General features: G+C 44.9%; 1 protein-coding gene across 1 annotated transcript in view; it reads left to right on the forward strand.

Annotated features, from left to right (window-relative positions):
• Nucleotides 1–776: 776 nt before the first annotated feature.
• cacna1ia (calcium voltage-gated channel subunit alpha1 Ia) overlaps nt 777–14,841 on the forward strand; it is a 184,512-nt gene continuing 170,447 nt past the window's right edge. Inside the window, exons 1-2 of the mRNA XM_041177622.1 lie at nt 777–884; nt 1,734–1,867. Of these exons, the coding sequence (XP_041033556.1) occupies nt 792–884; nt 1,734–1,867 (227 nt within the window). The 5' untranslated portion in view covers nt 777–791. The remainder of the gene's footprint in view (nt 885–1,733; nt 1,868–14,841) is intronic.

Genomic DNA, 14,841 nt, shown 5'->3' on the forward strand with positions numbered 1-14,841 from the left:
TCAACAAAAATTATGTTGGCATTTAATGATTGCAGTGAGCTAATGAGATCATTTACATACGACATCACTCTCCATTATTTCACTCTTGTTTTGGTTCAGTTTAGTTCTTTTGCTGTTTATTAGTAAATTTTATTTTTGTCCTTTGTGCCTTTCACTTTTTCTCTGCTCTTCATCCCATTCCTTTCCACTCTTCTCGTTCATTTTTTCTTCTCCCTCCCTTCGCCCTCAAAGATACTAAAGGACACGGGTTTCCTGAAAATCTTTATTAGCCTCTCGCTGTCTGGAGAGGGAGTAGAGGCCAGAGGGCAGAGGAGTCACAGTCACACCATGTTTCCTGACTCCACTGTGGCAACCAGGCTTGTGTCTGGCAAATATGTTCTTCCACAATGATCGCAGAATCTTAGTATGATGCAGCGTAGAAGGAGGTCACAGCCCATTGTGTCTGTGCTGGCTCTTTGACGGAGCTGTCCAATTAGTCGCACCCCCACCGCCTGCTCTTCACCCATAGGTCTGCAAATTTTCACCCTTTGAGTATTTATCCCATTCCCTCAAGAGAGTTCCTGTTGAATCTGCTTCTACTGCCCTTTCACGCAGCGTGTTCCAGATCACAAAAACTCACTGTGTAGAAGAGAATTCTCCACTCACTGGTGTCTTTACCTTACTCCCTTTAAGAACAAACACCTGTCTCATTACAACAAACACCTTTACAGATGAAGGTCAGATTTGACTGTGCTGGTTTGTTTAGCTCTTTTCCTTAACTGCAGCTCTTCACTTGGTTTGAGCATGTCAGTATGCTTGTTATCCTTCTCAACTGTGTCACCTTGGGAATGTACCAACCTTGTGAAGACGTAGACTGTTCCAGTGACAGATGTAGGATATTACAGGTAGGAAATCTCAGTTTCTTTCCTTTTGAATAAATCAAAATGCGTGTTTACTCACAAAGAACCCCTCTTCTAACCTCACTGTCTATTTTCATGGAGGAGAGCATTGAATACATTGGTCTTGGAAGAGGCGCGATATACGAGTATCAGAATGAGAACAAAAGCAAAATACTGCAGATGCTAGAGACCTGAAATAAGAACAGAAAGTGCTGGAAAAACTCAGCAGGCTTGGCAGCATCTTTGGAGAGAGAAACAGAGTTAATGTCTCGAGTTGAATATGACTTCCTCAGAACTGAATAATTGTAGAGGTCTCTTGTTGCATTTTATCGCACTGTTCCCACTAAACAGGAAGATTTAGATTATAAGGAGTGAAATATGCAAGAAATTACAGGGTAAAAAATAACTGTAGGTCAACAACCACTTGCATTTCTATAGCAGCTCTTACTTCGCAAAACAACCCAAGGCGCTTCACAGGAATGCTATCAAACTGAGCCACATAAGGACTGGTTTGGACAGGTGACTAAAAGCTTTGTCAGAGGTTGTTTTTAAGGAACATCTTCAAGAGAGACTGTGAGAGGCAGAGAGGTTTAAGGAGGGAATTCCAGAGCCTAGGCCCCAGGCAACTGAAGGCACGGCTGCCGATACTGGGGTGATGAAAATTAGGGATGTGCAAGAGATCAGACTTAGACGAACGCAGAGAGTTGTAGGGCTGGAGGAGGTAACAGAGATAGGGGAGCGGTTAACAGCTGTTATCACCCTCTGCTACCTCCAATCTGCAGGACCAGGTGAGAGTAGGTTGACCAAGTCTAAAGAATGATCCCAGGCCAAATTAAACCGACTGTCACTTTCCAGGCTTTCGACGACTTCATCTTCATTTTCTTCGCCATGGAGATGGTGGTCAAGATGGTTGCCTTGGGGATTATCGGGAAGAAATGTTACCTTGGCGACACTTGGAATCGGTTGGACTTTTTCATCGTGATGTCCGGGTAAGTGCGAGGTGAGCTGAAGCAATGTCAGCTCTTAAAGTCAAAGCAAAATGCAAATTAGCATTTATATGAACAGGGCAATTATTTCTTATGGACCGTTGACAGCCGAGAGTATAAATTTAAAATTAAATGTAGCTTCATTTCTAAGCCTTTCACGCTCACCATTTCTTTCTGTTCTTGCATTTAAGCTGCAATATCTGGTAAAATATATTAGTATAATTCCTCAGGATTTCCAACAAACCATCCTGGAAAGACATTAGATGAGAAACATGACTGTGAAATATACTGGCGAGAGATTATCTCAGTACCACACACAGCTTATCCATATTTTACATTTTTTTGTAACTTCAGTTCTCTGCTCATCAGGATGAGGGATGTTAGTGTCGGGGATGGAGCATTCCTCATTTAAGGATTCAAGTTTCAGCATCAAACACTCCCAGGAGAGGTACAGTATGGGGTTAGATACAGAGTAAATCTCCCTCTATACTGTCCGCATCAAACACTCCCAGGACAGGTACAGCACAGGGTTAGATACAGAGTAAATCTCCCTCTACAGTGTCCCCTTCAAACACTCCCAGGGCAGGTACAGCACGGGGTTAGATACAGAGTAAAGCTCCCTCTACAGTGTCCCCTTCAAACACTCCCAGGACAGGTACAGCACAGGGTTAGATACAGAGTAAAGCTCCCTCTACACTGTCTCCATCAAACACTCCCAGGACAGGTACAGCACGGGGTTAGGTACAGAGTAAAGCTCCACTTACACTGTCCCCATCAAACACTCCCAGGACAGGTACAGCACAGGGTTAGATACAGAGTAAATCTCCCTCTACACTGTCCCCATCAAACACTCCCAGGACAGGTACAGCACGGGGTTAGATACAGAGTAAATCTCCCTCTACACTGTCCCCATCAAACACTCCCAGGACAGGTACAGCACGGGTTAGATACAGAGTAAATCTCCCTCTACACTGTCCCATCAAACACTCCCAGGACAGGTACAGCACGGGGTTAGATACAGAGTAAATCTCCCTCTACACTGTCCCCATCAAACACTCCCAGGACAGGTACAGCACGGGGTTAGATACAGAGTAAAGCTCCCTCTACACTGTCCCATCAAACACTCCCAGGACAGGTACAGCACGGGGTTAGATACAGAGTAAGGCTCCCTCTACACTGTCCCCATCAAACACTCCCAGGACAGGTACAGCACGGGGTTAGATACAGAGTAAAGCTCCCTCTACACTGTCCCCATCAAACACTCCCAGGACAGGTACAGCACGGGGTTAGATACAGAGTAAGGCTCCCTCTACACTGTCCCCATCAAACACTCTCAGGACAGGTACAGCACGGGGTTAGATACAGAGTAAAGCTCCTCTACACTGTCCCCATCAAACACTCCCAGGGCAGGTACAGCACAGGGTTAGATACAGAGTAAATCTCCCTCTACAGTGTCCCCATCAAACACTCTCAGGACAGGTACAGCACGGGGTTAGATACAGAGTAAAGCTGTCTCTACACTGTACCCATCAAACACTCCCAGGGCAGGTACAGCACGGGGTTAGATACAGAGTAAAGCTCCCTCTACGCCATTTCCAACAAACACTCCCAATTCTGATTGTGTTGGAGGAGTGGATAATCAGTAAGGAAGCAAGAGAATAGCAAGAGAAGCATTGCGATGCTAAAGCTACATTACAATAAGCTGTTTAATAACTGGAGATAGAAAACCAGTAAAAAGAGAGAGAGGGAGTGCATTTCGGCAAAGCTCTGGTCAGACAGAATGGCTCAGAGACAGTGCAACGCAATGAGCCAGACAGGGCAGAATCTGCCCAGTCCCACAGGGCAGGTTTGATGCTGCGATTGGGATGATTTTCAGGGATAAGAGTGAAGGGTCAGCGGGCTGTCATGTTCCCACCCCCAGGTGACCTTCCCCGAGCCAGGTCAACATCGGCAGGGGCTACTCTCCAGAGGCTCTCAATTTTGCAGGTTGATTGAGACTGTCATTGGCGTCTTCCCATTGGTTAACAGGCCCGCCACTGAGGGCCAAGCCTGGCTGGTACCTGGAGGCAGCTTGCAGTGATTGGCAGGGGGTCCACAAGGCCTCCGGTTCAAACCCAAACCGCACCAGAGCAGCATTGGCCAGTGGTCACAGCTGCACCCTGACAGCATCCTGGTGGTGGAGGGGTACATGACGGTGGGGGGGGGGTAGGGGAGGGTACCTTCCTCAGGGGCGGCCTGATAATGTGTGGGCAGAGTTTATTTTCTTGCTCAATTCTAACCTCTTCAGAGGCCCCTTCAAGATGGAGGTGCCTCCCTGTCCCAATCCAGCTTCGGTTGAGCAAATAGTTGGAGCTGCGGGCTGACAAATCCCCGGGTCCTGATGGACTTCACCCTAGGGTCTTGAAAGAAGTGGCTAGTGAAATAGTCAATGTGTTGGTTTTAATTTTGCAAAATCCACTAGATTTGGGCAAGGTTCCATTAGATTGGAAAAGAGCAAATGTAACTCCATTATTCAAAAAAGGGAGTCAGAAAGCAGGAAACTACAAAGCAGTTAGCCTAACATCATATGGACAATGTTGGAAACTGAATCACAGAATCTTACAGGCACAGAAGGAGGCCATTCGGCTCATCATGTCTGCACTGGTTCTCCAAATGAGCATTATGACTGAGTGCCATTGCCCTGCTTTCTCCCTGTACCCTTGCACATTGTTTCTATTCAAATAATCATCTAATGCCCTCTTGAATGCCTCGATTGAACCTGCCTCCACCACACTTCCAGGCAGTACATTCCGGACCCGAACCAGCCATTGTGTGAAAAACCTTTTCCTCATGTCATATTTGCTTCGTTTGCAAATCACTTTAGATCTGTGCCCTCTCGTTCTTGATCCTTTTACGAGTGGGAACAGGCCCTCCCTATCTACTCTGTCCAGCCCCCTATTACTACTATTATTAAAATTATAACTATTATTAAAGATGTTATAGCAGGGCACTTAAAAATTTTTATGGCAATCAGGCAGAATCAACATGGTTTTGTAAAAGGGAAATCATGTTTAACCAATTTATTGGTATTCTTTGAAAGAGTTACATGTGCTGTGGATAAAGGGGAACAGGTGGATGTTCTGTACTTAGATTTCCAGAAGGCATCTGATAAAGTGCCACATCAAAAGTTATTGCAGAAAATAAAAACTCAGGGTGTAGGGGGTGAGATATTGGCTTGGATAGAAGATTGGTTAGCTAACAGGAAACAGAGGCTAGCCATAAAAGGGTCATTTTCTGCTTGGCAGGATGTGACGAATGCTGTGCCTCAGGGATCAGTGCTGGGGCCTCAACAATTTACAATTTATATAAATGACTTGGAAGAAGGGACAGAGCTACGGTTGTTAAATTTGCTGCCAACACAAAGATAGGTAGGAAAGTAAGTTGTGAGGAGGATGTAAGGAGACTACAAAGTGACTAGTAGGCTACTGCAAGGATCAGTACTTAGGCCCCAGCTGTTCACAATACATATCCATGATTTGGATGTGGGGACCAAATGTAATATTTCTGAGTTTGCAAATGATACAAAGCTGGGCAGGAATGTGTGTTGTGAGGAAGATGTAGAGCAGCTACAGGAGGATTTGGACACTTAGTGAGTGAGCAAGAACATGGCAGATGGAATATAATGTGGAAAAATGTGAGGTCATCCACTTTGGTGGAAGGAACAGATGTGCAGAGTATTTCCTAAATGGTAAGAGATTAGAAAGTGTAGATGTACAAAGGGACCTGGGTGTCCTTGTCCATAAGTCACTGGAAGCTAACATGCAGGTGCAGCAGGTAATTCAGAAGCTAATGAAATGTTAGCCTCAATCGCAAGAGGATTTGAGCACAGGAATAGTGAAGCCTTGCTTCAATTGTATAGAAGCTTGGTTAGACTGCATCTGGAGTACTGTGTGCAGTTTTGGTCCCCTTACCTCAGAAAGGATATTATTGCCATAGAGGAACAGCAACGAAGGTTCACCAGACTTGTTCCAGGGATGGAGGGACTGTCTAATGAAGAGAGATTGGGCAAACTGGATCTGTATTCTCTAGAGTTTCAAAAAATGAGAGGTGATCTCATTGAAACCTACAAAATAATTAAATGAATAGGTAGGGCAGATGCAGGTAAGATGTCTCTCCTGGTTGGGGAGTCTAGAACCAGGGACACAATTTCAGAATATGGGGGAACCTACTTAAAACCAAGATGAGGAGAAATGTGAATGACGGTTGTGAATCTTTGGAATTCTCTACCCCAGAGGCTGTGGAAGCTCAGTTATTGAGTATGTTTAAGGTAGAGGCTGATAGATTTCTGATTAACAATAACATAAAGGGTTATGGGGATAGTGTGGGTAAGAGGCATTGAAGAGTTCGATCAGCCATGATCGTATTGAATGGTGGAGCAGGCTCGATGGGCTGAATGGCCTACTGCTCCTATGTCCTTATGTTCCTAGCTGGATTAAGTGAGTGGGCAAACATCTGACAAATGGAGTATAATGTGGGAAAATGTGCAATTGTCCATTTTGGCAGGAAGAATAAAAATGGAGCATATTATATAAATGGTGACAGATTGCAGAGTTCTGAAATTCAAAGGGATCCGGGTGTCCTAGTGCATGAGTCGCAAAAGGCTAGTATGCAGGAAATTAGGAAAGCTAATAGAATGAATACAAAAGTAGGGAGGTTATGCTTCAGTTGTACGGGGCAGTGGTGAGACCACATCTGGAGTACTGTGTACAGTATTGGTCTCCTTATTTAAGGAAGGATGTAAATGCATTAGAAGCAGTTCAGAGAAGGTTTAATAGACTAATACCGGGAATGGGAGGATTGTCTTGTGAGGAATGGTTGGACAGGTTAGGTTTGTATCTGTTGGAGTTTAGAAGAGTAAGAGGTGACTTGATTTTTGTCTTTAAGATCCTGAGGTGTCTTGACAGGGTGGATGTGGAGAGGATGTTTCCTCTTGTGGGAGAATCTAGAACTAAGCGTCACAATTTTAAAATGAGGGGTCACTCATTTAAGACCGAGATGAGGAGAAATCCTTTCTCTCACTGGGTTGTGACTCTTTGGAAGCCTCTTCCTCAAAAGGCAGTAGAAGCAGGGTCTTTGAATATTTTTAAGGCAGAGCTAGATAGGTTCTTGATTATCAAGGGGGGTGAAAGGTTATTGGGAGTAAGCGGGAGGTCACAATCAGATCAGCCATGATCTTATTGAAGCACAGAGCAGGCTTAAAGGGATGAGTGGCCTACTCCTATTCCTAGTCCATATGTTCGTATGCCCACTATTGTATAATTTATATATAACAGGTTTTATTTACAGTGTTTTAAAATGTCTATTTCATACTTCAGCACTGACTTCCAACACTTTCAACTGCTTTGTTTAGTCTTCTCTGAGACCACACCCAGGCTTAGCCAATCAAGCACAGTAAACATCAACGGAAACAGACTCATATAATCAAACACAAAGCAATTGAACACTACGCCCGACTCTGACATCCTCCCAAGTTTACAAGCCATCTGATTGGACCGCGAGCACGGAGGCTGCCTTTGGGCATATCTCCCAGGTGGGCACTCTCCGGCAGCCAGTGTGGGATTCAGAAAGCAAAACAGACAGAGAGAGAGAGAAATGAACTTGCAGTCCAGGAGCTTAGAGACAAGCCAGTGGTGAGAAAAAGGCTAAGTGAAGGATAGAAGAGTGAAAGTAGAGGCCATTGCATCTTTTCAAGAAAGTATGGATAAATATAGGAGATGATGGCATAGTGATGTTGTCACCGGACTTGTATCTCAGAGACCCAGGGTAATGCTCTGGGGACCCAGGTTTGAATCCCGCTCGGGCAAATGGTGAACTTTAATTCAGTAAAAATCTGGAATTATAAATCCATATAATAACCACAAAGCCATTGCTGATTGTCGTAAAAACCCATCTGGTTCACTAATCTGAAGGAAATCTGGTCTGGCCTACATGTGACTCCAGACCCACAGCAATGTGGTTGACTCTCAAAACTGCCCTCTGAGCAAGGTCAATTAGGGATGGACAATAAATTCTGGCCTAGCCAACAATGCCCACATCCCACGAACGAAAAAAGCAGGAATTAATGTTTCATTTCAGTTTGAGAGGGAAATTTGTGGACATCTCCTTAACAACCAGAGTCTAACAGCAATAAAAACAAAAAACTGCGGATGCTGGAAATCCAAAACAAAAACAGAATTACCTGGAAAAACTCAGCAGGTCTTGCAGCATCGGCGGAGAAGAAAAGAGTTGACGTTTCGAGTCCTCATGACCCTTCAACAGAACTGTTCTGTTGAAGGGTCATGAGGACTCGAAACGTCAACTCTTTTCTTCTCCACCGATGCTGCAAGACCTGCTGAGTTTTTCCAGGTAATTCTGTTTTTGTTTTAGAGTCTAACAGCATCTCAGTGAGATGATTGGTTTAGAGAAGACAGCTAAGAGACTGAAGTTGGAGTTTTATTAGCAAAGAACGACATGTTGAATGATGTTTTACATATATATTGTTGGTTCAAGTCTTTGATAAAGTTAATCATTCCAAAAGAGTTTTCAAGGTTTACAGAACAGCAAGATGTTATTCAGCTCCTTGTGTCTGTGCAGAGTTTTTTTAAAATCTAAAGTAATCCTGAATTAATCCCGTTGCCTCACTCCCGCCACATCAGCCTGCATCTGCCTCTTCTTCAAATATTTACCTACTCTTCCCTGTAAACGATGTAATGCTATCTGCCTCAACTGCTCCCCGTGGTAAAACATTCCAGGCTCCAGAAACTCTCTGCACAAAGAACTTTCTCTCCAACCCCTTCATCAGTTTTCTGCAAGAGGCTACGGCCTTTGTTCCCCACTCATTCTGCGTCATCCTTTCTCTGGCTCCGAGGAGGCGCCTCCAGTGTGGCAACTGGACACAATGCCCTGGGAAGGGGGGAGAGTGAAGAAGAAGAAACCAGCCAATCAGGAGGCCCTCCTATTCGGGAACCCCTTCTCCACCGACTATGACCAAGGTGGCTGGTTGAGAACCCGACTCAGGTTGACTGCGATGCAACACTCATCAAAACCCAAAACTTACCGGAGGCCAGTGTTGGGGCTAGTGTTGCCAACTCTCCAGGCTTGCTCTGGAGATTCCACGCATTAAAGAGCAAAACCCCTGGAGAAAAATAATTGTATTTGTTCTTTGATCCATGTTACTGAGTTATTGAAGTATTAACATGCGGGGTGACTTGGGGTTGTGGGGGGAGGGGGTGGAAGGCCAGTCAAGAGTCATCCAATTGAGGGAATGAAGAAACAAAAATAAAAATACCTGGGAAAAACTCAGCAGGTCTGACAGCATCTGCGGAGAGGAACACAGTTAATGTCTCAACAGAGTCATACGGACTCGAAATGCCAACTGTGTTCGTCTCCGCAGATGTTGTCAGACCTGCTGAGTTTTTCCCAGGTATTTTTGTTTTTGTTTTGGATTTCCAGCATCCGCAGTTTTTTGCTTTTATCTGAGGGAATGAAGAGTCTGATTGGCCATTGGAAGTTCAGCACCGCGAGGATGGACGTGCTGGGTGACCAATGGCGGGAGTGTGGGGGTTGGGCCGTTGTTGGGTGGGGGGGGGTCACATGATGAATCTTCCAGGAATACGTCCAATAAGAATTGGCTAGAGCAGGATTGCCAATCATAAGCCCACACCCCTAGACAAGGTCAACTCTTTTGAGAGACAAAGACTCAAGAAAAATGTGCAGGACATTTATGCGTTGGGAAGTATGCTCAGAAATTCACTTTGCAACTTCTGAAAGATCATACATAACAAACACTACAGATGTAGGCATCAATTCTGTTCTGCCATTTCTTGGTTCTTGACAGCAGAGCTCTGAGTGCCGAAGGGACCATTACTGGATTTCTTGTCAGTCTGGTTTGCTTTTAGAAGGAACTTTCCTGCATTACCAAGCAACAGCCCTCAGACATACTGATTGTTTAAGACAGCACCATGCTTTGGAGGCGATAGCTTGAGAAAAAACAGCCATGGATTCAGATTAAAGCAGCACAAGAGGCAGGAGCATTATTGTACAATGGGAGAGATTTACTTGCGTGCGATGGAATTCAGGCAAGCTTCTCCAAGAGAGGAAGTGACAAGGTTATATGACCTATTCATTTCAAAGAAACCTGTTGCAGACTCAAGCTGTTAGATGCTGTCTCGCAGGTGTCATGTTGTGTTTAATAACTGGAGTATTAATAAAGATAATTGAGGCAATCACTGGGACAATTTAACTTTATTGACAGCCAGACTGTTTGTGCAAGAAAAGGTGCAGAAAGTCATCTCATTCTACTCGGGCAGGTGTAGAATTGGAGTCATTAGGAATTAATGTTTTGATATAACCAGTCACCAATAAATTGTGGAGAATTGCTTCAAGTCTACAGCATGGAAACAAGCCATTCAGCCCATCTGGACCACAGTGTTTATACTCCACACGAGCCTCCTCCCACCTCTCTTCGTCTCACCCTGTCAACATACCCTTCTATTTCTTTCTCCCCCATGTTTTTAATCTAGCTTCCCCTTAAATGTGAATATGTTTAAGTGGGAGCGAGTTCCACATTCCTACCACTCTCTGGGGAAATAGGTTTCTTGAATTTATTAGTGACTGTCTTATATTTAGGGCCCCTAATTTTGAGCTCTCCCACAAGTGGAAACAACTTCTCTATGTCTACCCTGTCAGACCCTTTTCTAATTTTAAAGACCTCTATCAGGTCACCCCTCAGCCTTCCATTTTCCAGAGAAACGAGGCCCAACCTTTCTGGAGATCCGAGTATTACTTCAAACCTTAAACGCTTTCCCCCAGCTGTAAAATTCAAATCTGGACGTTCCATGCCCTTTTATTGTGGTCATTTCTAAATATTCCTGGGAACAGGCTGAGTTTATTTAACAGGAAAGCACTTCCCTTTGCCAGGAAAATGAAGGTTCTGCTTTGAAATTCCTCTAAAAAACCAGCCGTTTTTAGGGTCCTGGCATAAGAGAGTTGGGGTTGGGGATGGAATATCAGATGGGGGCCCTGTTGACTGTCCAGTGACTCGTATTGGAATGTCCGTGTTTTGGACACAGAGTGAGGGCTGAATGGGGCTCGGTTATACTGACCTCCACAGTTGAATAGTGGGCTGATACTCTTGCCTGCACTCAAAGATGATGCTCACTCAGTTGGGGGAGGTACTGGAGTACATTACACAGGAGGATCCTGCACCAAACAGGAGACCTTTTTGGGGAAAGCTGAGGAGGGAAAAGGGAAAGCGAGGGAGATGAATGTTAAGATCTTGGCCAATTTTGGTTCAAATACCCAGCTTTTATCAGGGTGTGTTCACATATGCCTGGCTCATTCCCTTTTGCTCCCTTGTGTATTTGACACTGAAAATCAGATTGAAATACTTTGGCAAACATTTCAGCTCACTCAAAGGAAGAAATAATTTGTATTTAGTTAGCACCTTTCATGATGACCAGACATCTCAAAGTGCTTTACAGCCAATGATGTACTTTTGAAGTGTAGCCACTGTTGTAATCTAGGAAACGTGGCAGTAGCGCAGTGGTATTGTCACTGGGCTAGTAATCCAGACACCCAGGGTAGTGCTCTGGGGCCCTGGGTTCAAACTCCCCCAAGGCAGATGGTGAACTCTGGATTCAATAAAAATCTGGAATCAAAAGTCTAACAATGGCATTAAAACCATTGCTGATTGTCATAAAAACCCATCTGGTTCACTAATGCCCTTTAGGGAAGGGAATCTGCTGTCCTTACCTGGTCTTGCCTACATGTGACTGTGGTTGACTCTTAAATGCCATCTGAACAAGGATAGTTAGAGATGGGCAATAAATGCTGGCCTAGCCAGCGATGCCTGTATTTCCTGAAGAAATTTTTTAAGAAGTCAATTTGCACACAGCAAGCTCCCAAATTCATCCACAGGATGTGGGCGTCACTGGCTGGGTCAGTGTTTATTGCCCATCCCCAATTGCCCCTTGAGAAGGTGGTGGTGAGCTGCCTTCTCGAACCGCTGCAGCCCATGTAATGTAGGTACACCCACCGCGCTGTTAGGGTGGGAGTTCCAGGACTTTAGTCCAGAGAGTGTGAAAGAATAGCCAATATAGTCAGCGTGGTGTGCGACTTGGAGAGGAACTTGCACGTGGTGATGTTCCCATGTGCTTGCTACCATTTGTCTTTTTAAAAATTCTTTCATGGGATGTGGGGTGCGGCTGGAAAAACCAGCACCCATCCCTAATTGCCCTTGAACTGAGTGGCTTGCTCAGCCATTTCAGAGGGGCAGTTAAGAGTCAACCACATTGCTGTGGGTCTGGAGTCACATGTAGGCCAGACCAGGTAAGGATGGCAGATTTCCTTCCCTAAAGGGTATAAGTGAACCAGATGGGTTTTTATAGCTTCATGATGACCATTAATTGGACTAGCTTTCAATTCTAGATTTTATTAATTGAATTTTAAATTAATTTGAGCTTGTGTCCCCAGACCATTAGCCTGGGCCTTTGGATTACTCATCCAGTGACACTGCCACCATCCCCCCTAGTGGTTGCAGGTTTGGAAGGTGTTGACTATTGATTAAGTGTTGGCCCAGGACCCAGGGGAGGACTCTCCAGTTGTTTTACGTGTACCAGAGGGAGCAGAGAGGATCTAGACTTTGTGCTGAAGACTTTGGAGTGGGACTTAAACCCACAACCCCTGTCTCTGAGGCCTGAGTGCCACCCACTGAGCTACAACTGACAGCTCACTGTAAGCTAATCACAACACTCAAGAGCTAATGCCTCCTTATCAATGTATCAGTTATTGTTAGATATTTTCATACACATCACTCAGGAGTGAGATAGTCCAGTTAAAATCTAGACAGATAGTGATGAGCAGAAACTTACAATAAACAAGCAAACCTAGAAAGAAAGCTCTGTGCTCATGCTTTAGTTTTTGCTGAAGGTAATTTAGCAGAGGAGGTCAACTACAAGGTCATGTGATTTACGTGCTCTTTGACCTTGGGTTCCAGCTGTGTTTTTGGCAGTAATGCGGGACAGAAAAGCTGCAAGAGGTCAAATGTCATATGAAACCAAACTTAAACTTGTTCACCACAGAGATTGTAACTCACTGAGTGGCAGTGTGCCCTGGTTGATTCAGAGAGCGAGCTCCCCCCATCACAGTATTTAACTGCTTCTTAAATTAATCCCGGGGGTTTTCACTCCTGACCTGTGCTTTGAAAAGTTTGTTTTTAATCGAGTGCTGAGCTTTAACAAGGGAGGACTGTTCTGTCTTGAGTTCGGGGTCTACATGGGGTTTCTTTAGGGTTGCCTGCTATCTTGGACTGTTGTTTGTAAAAACCATTCCTGTTTATTTACAGATACATCTCAGTACTCTACACCAGGTGTACTTCTGCTTCCCAACCAGATCTCAGTCTCTTAATCGTTTGAAATTGCATCAGTAGTTATGTCAGTATCAGGTGCTCCTGACGTTAATTCTACCATAGAGACAGTTGAAGGGCTGCCATCAATGGGTGGGAGAACGAAGGTGGGTTGGATTGAGACAGAAGGCTGGAGTCAAGAGGAGTGGTGGGTTCGGAAGAGGAATATTAGGCTGGAGAATATTGGACAGTTAGAGTAGGATGAGGCCATGGATGAAGATAAAGATGTTGGATTGAATGCACTAGGCATTGGGAAGCCAGTGCAAATCAGCAAGGAAGGGTAGACAGGCAAACAGAGCTTAGTCCGGGACGTGACACTTGTGGCTGAGTTTTGAACAAGCTGGAGTTTAAGGAGAGTGGAGAATTGGAAGCAGGGTATAATGGAGATCTAATTCTGGAGCTGATAATGGCACCTACATAGATCTCAGTGGCTGAGGGTGAGGTTGGGGCAGCGATGGACAATGATTTGGAAACAGAGGTAAGCCATCTTTAGAAGAATGAGAGGTGATCTTATTGAAACATATAAGATCCTGAGGAGATTTGACAGGGTGGATGTGGAGAGGATGTTTCCCCCTGTGGGGGAGTCTAGAACTAAGGGACACCGTTTAAAAATTAGGGGTCTCCCATTTAAGATTGAGAAGGGGAGACATTTTTTCTCTCAGAGGTTTGTTAGGCTGTGGAATTCTCTTCCCCAGAGAACAGTGGAGGCTGGGTCATTGAATATATTCAAGGCCGAGTTAGACAGATTTTAGATCGACAAGGGAGTCAAGGGTTATGAGAGGGAGACAGGAAAGTGGAGTTGAGGCCACAGTCAGATCGACCATTATCTTATTGGTCTACTCCTGCTCCTAATTCTTGTGTTCTTGTCTCGCTAATGAATAGCATCTGGGGAGCGAATGGTAAAGGTCAACGCAGGGTGTTAAGGTTGCGAATGTCTAGCTCAACAGTGTCTGGGAGGTTGGGGTGGAAGGGCCAGTGCCAAGTATTTGGTGGAATGCCAACACAATGGCTCAGGTAATCCCAGTGGTGAGCTAGAGGGAAATACTGGACAAGAAACCTAGGAGCATGGAGAGAATGCTGGAGAGACAGAGCTGAGAATAATGAGACAGAAGTGAGGTGCTGGTTTCTGCCGGGGGTGTGTATTGAGCACCTATAGGAGTTGGCAAGGGGAAGTAGATGATTCATGCAGTACCAGACGGGAGCAGGTTGTCAACATTGACTATATATATATGTATAATGCGTTTCTCACTCGCACATAGTCTGTGCAGTCTAAATTGATCTCAGACAGGGAATCAAGGAACAGAGCAGGAAATATCAGCCTGAGCTCCAGCTTCCTATCACAGGCCAGTCCCTCTATCCTATTGCTAAGTGCGCTGTATGAAGTTTAAGCTGACGACTGGATGAGGCTTGGCTGTGATGCTGGCGTAGTTGAATAGCTTGTCAGAGCTTTTATGAGTCAGGTCCCCAGAGGGTCCCTGCCCCATCACAGAATCCCGACACTAACACATTTATCTTTGTGGGGCTGAGGTGGGGGGTAGGAGAGAGAATCCTTCCC

This window comes from Carcharodon carcharias, chromosome 31 (genome assembly GCF_017639515.1).
Source record: "Carcharodon carcharias isolate sCarCar2 chromosome 31, sCarCar2.pri, whole genome shotgun sequence".
NCBI classification, from domain to species: domain Eukaryota; kingdom Metazoa; phylum Chordata; class Chondrichthyes; order Lamniformes; family Lamnidae; genus Carcharodon; species Carcharodon carcharias.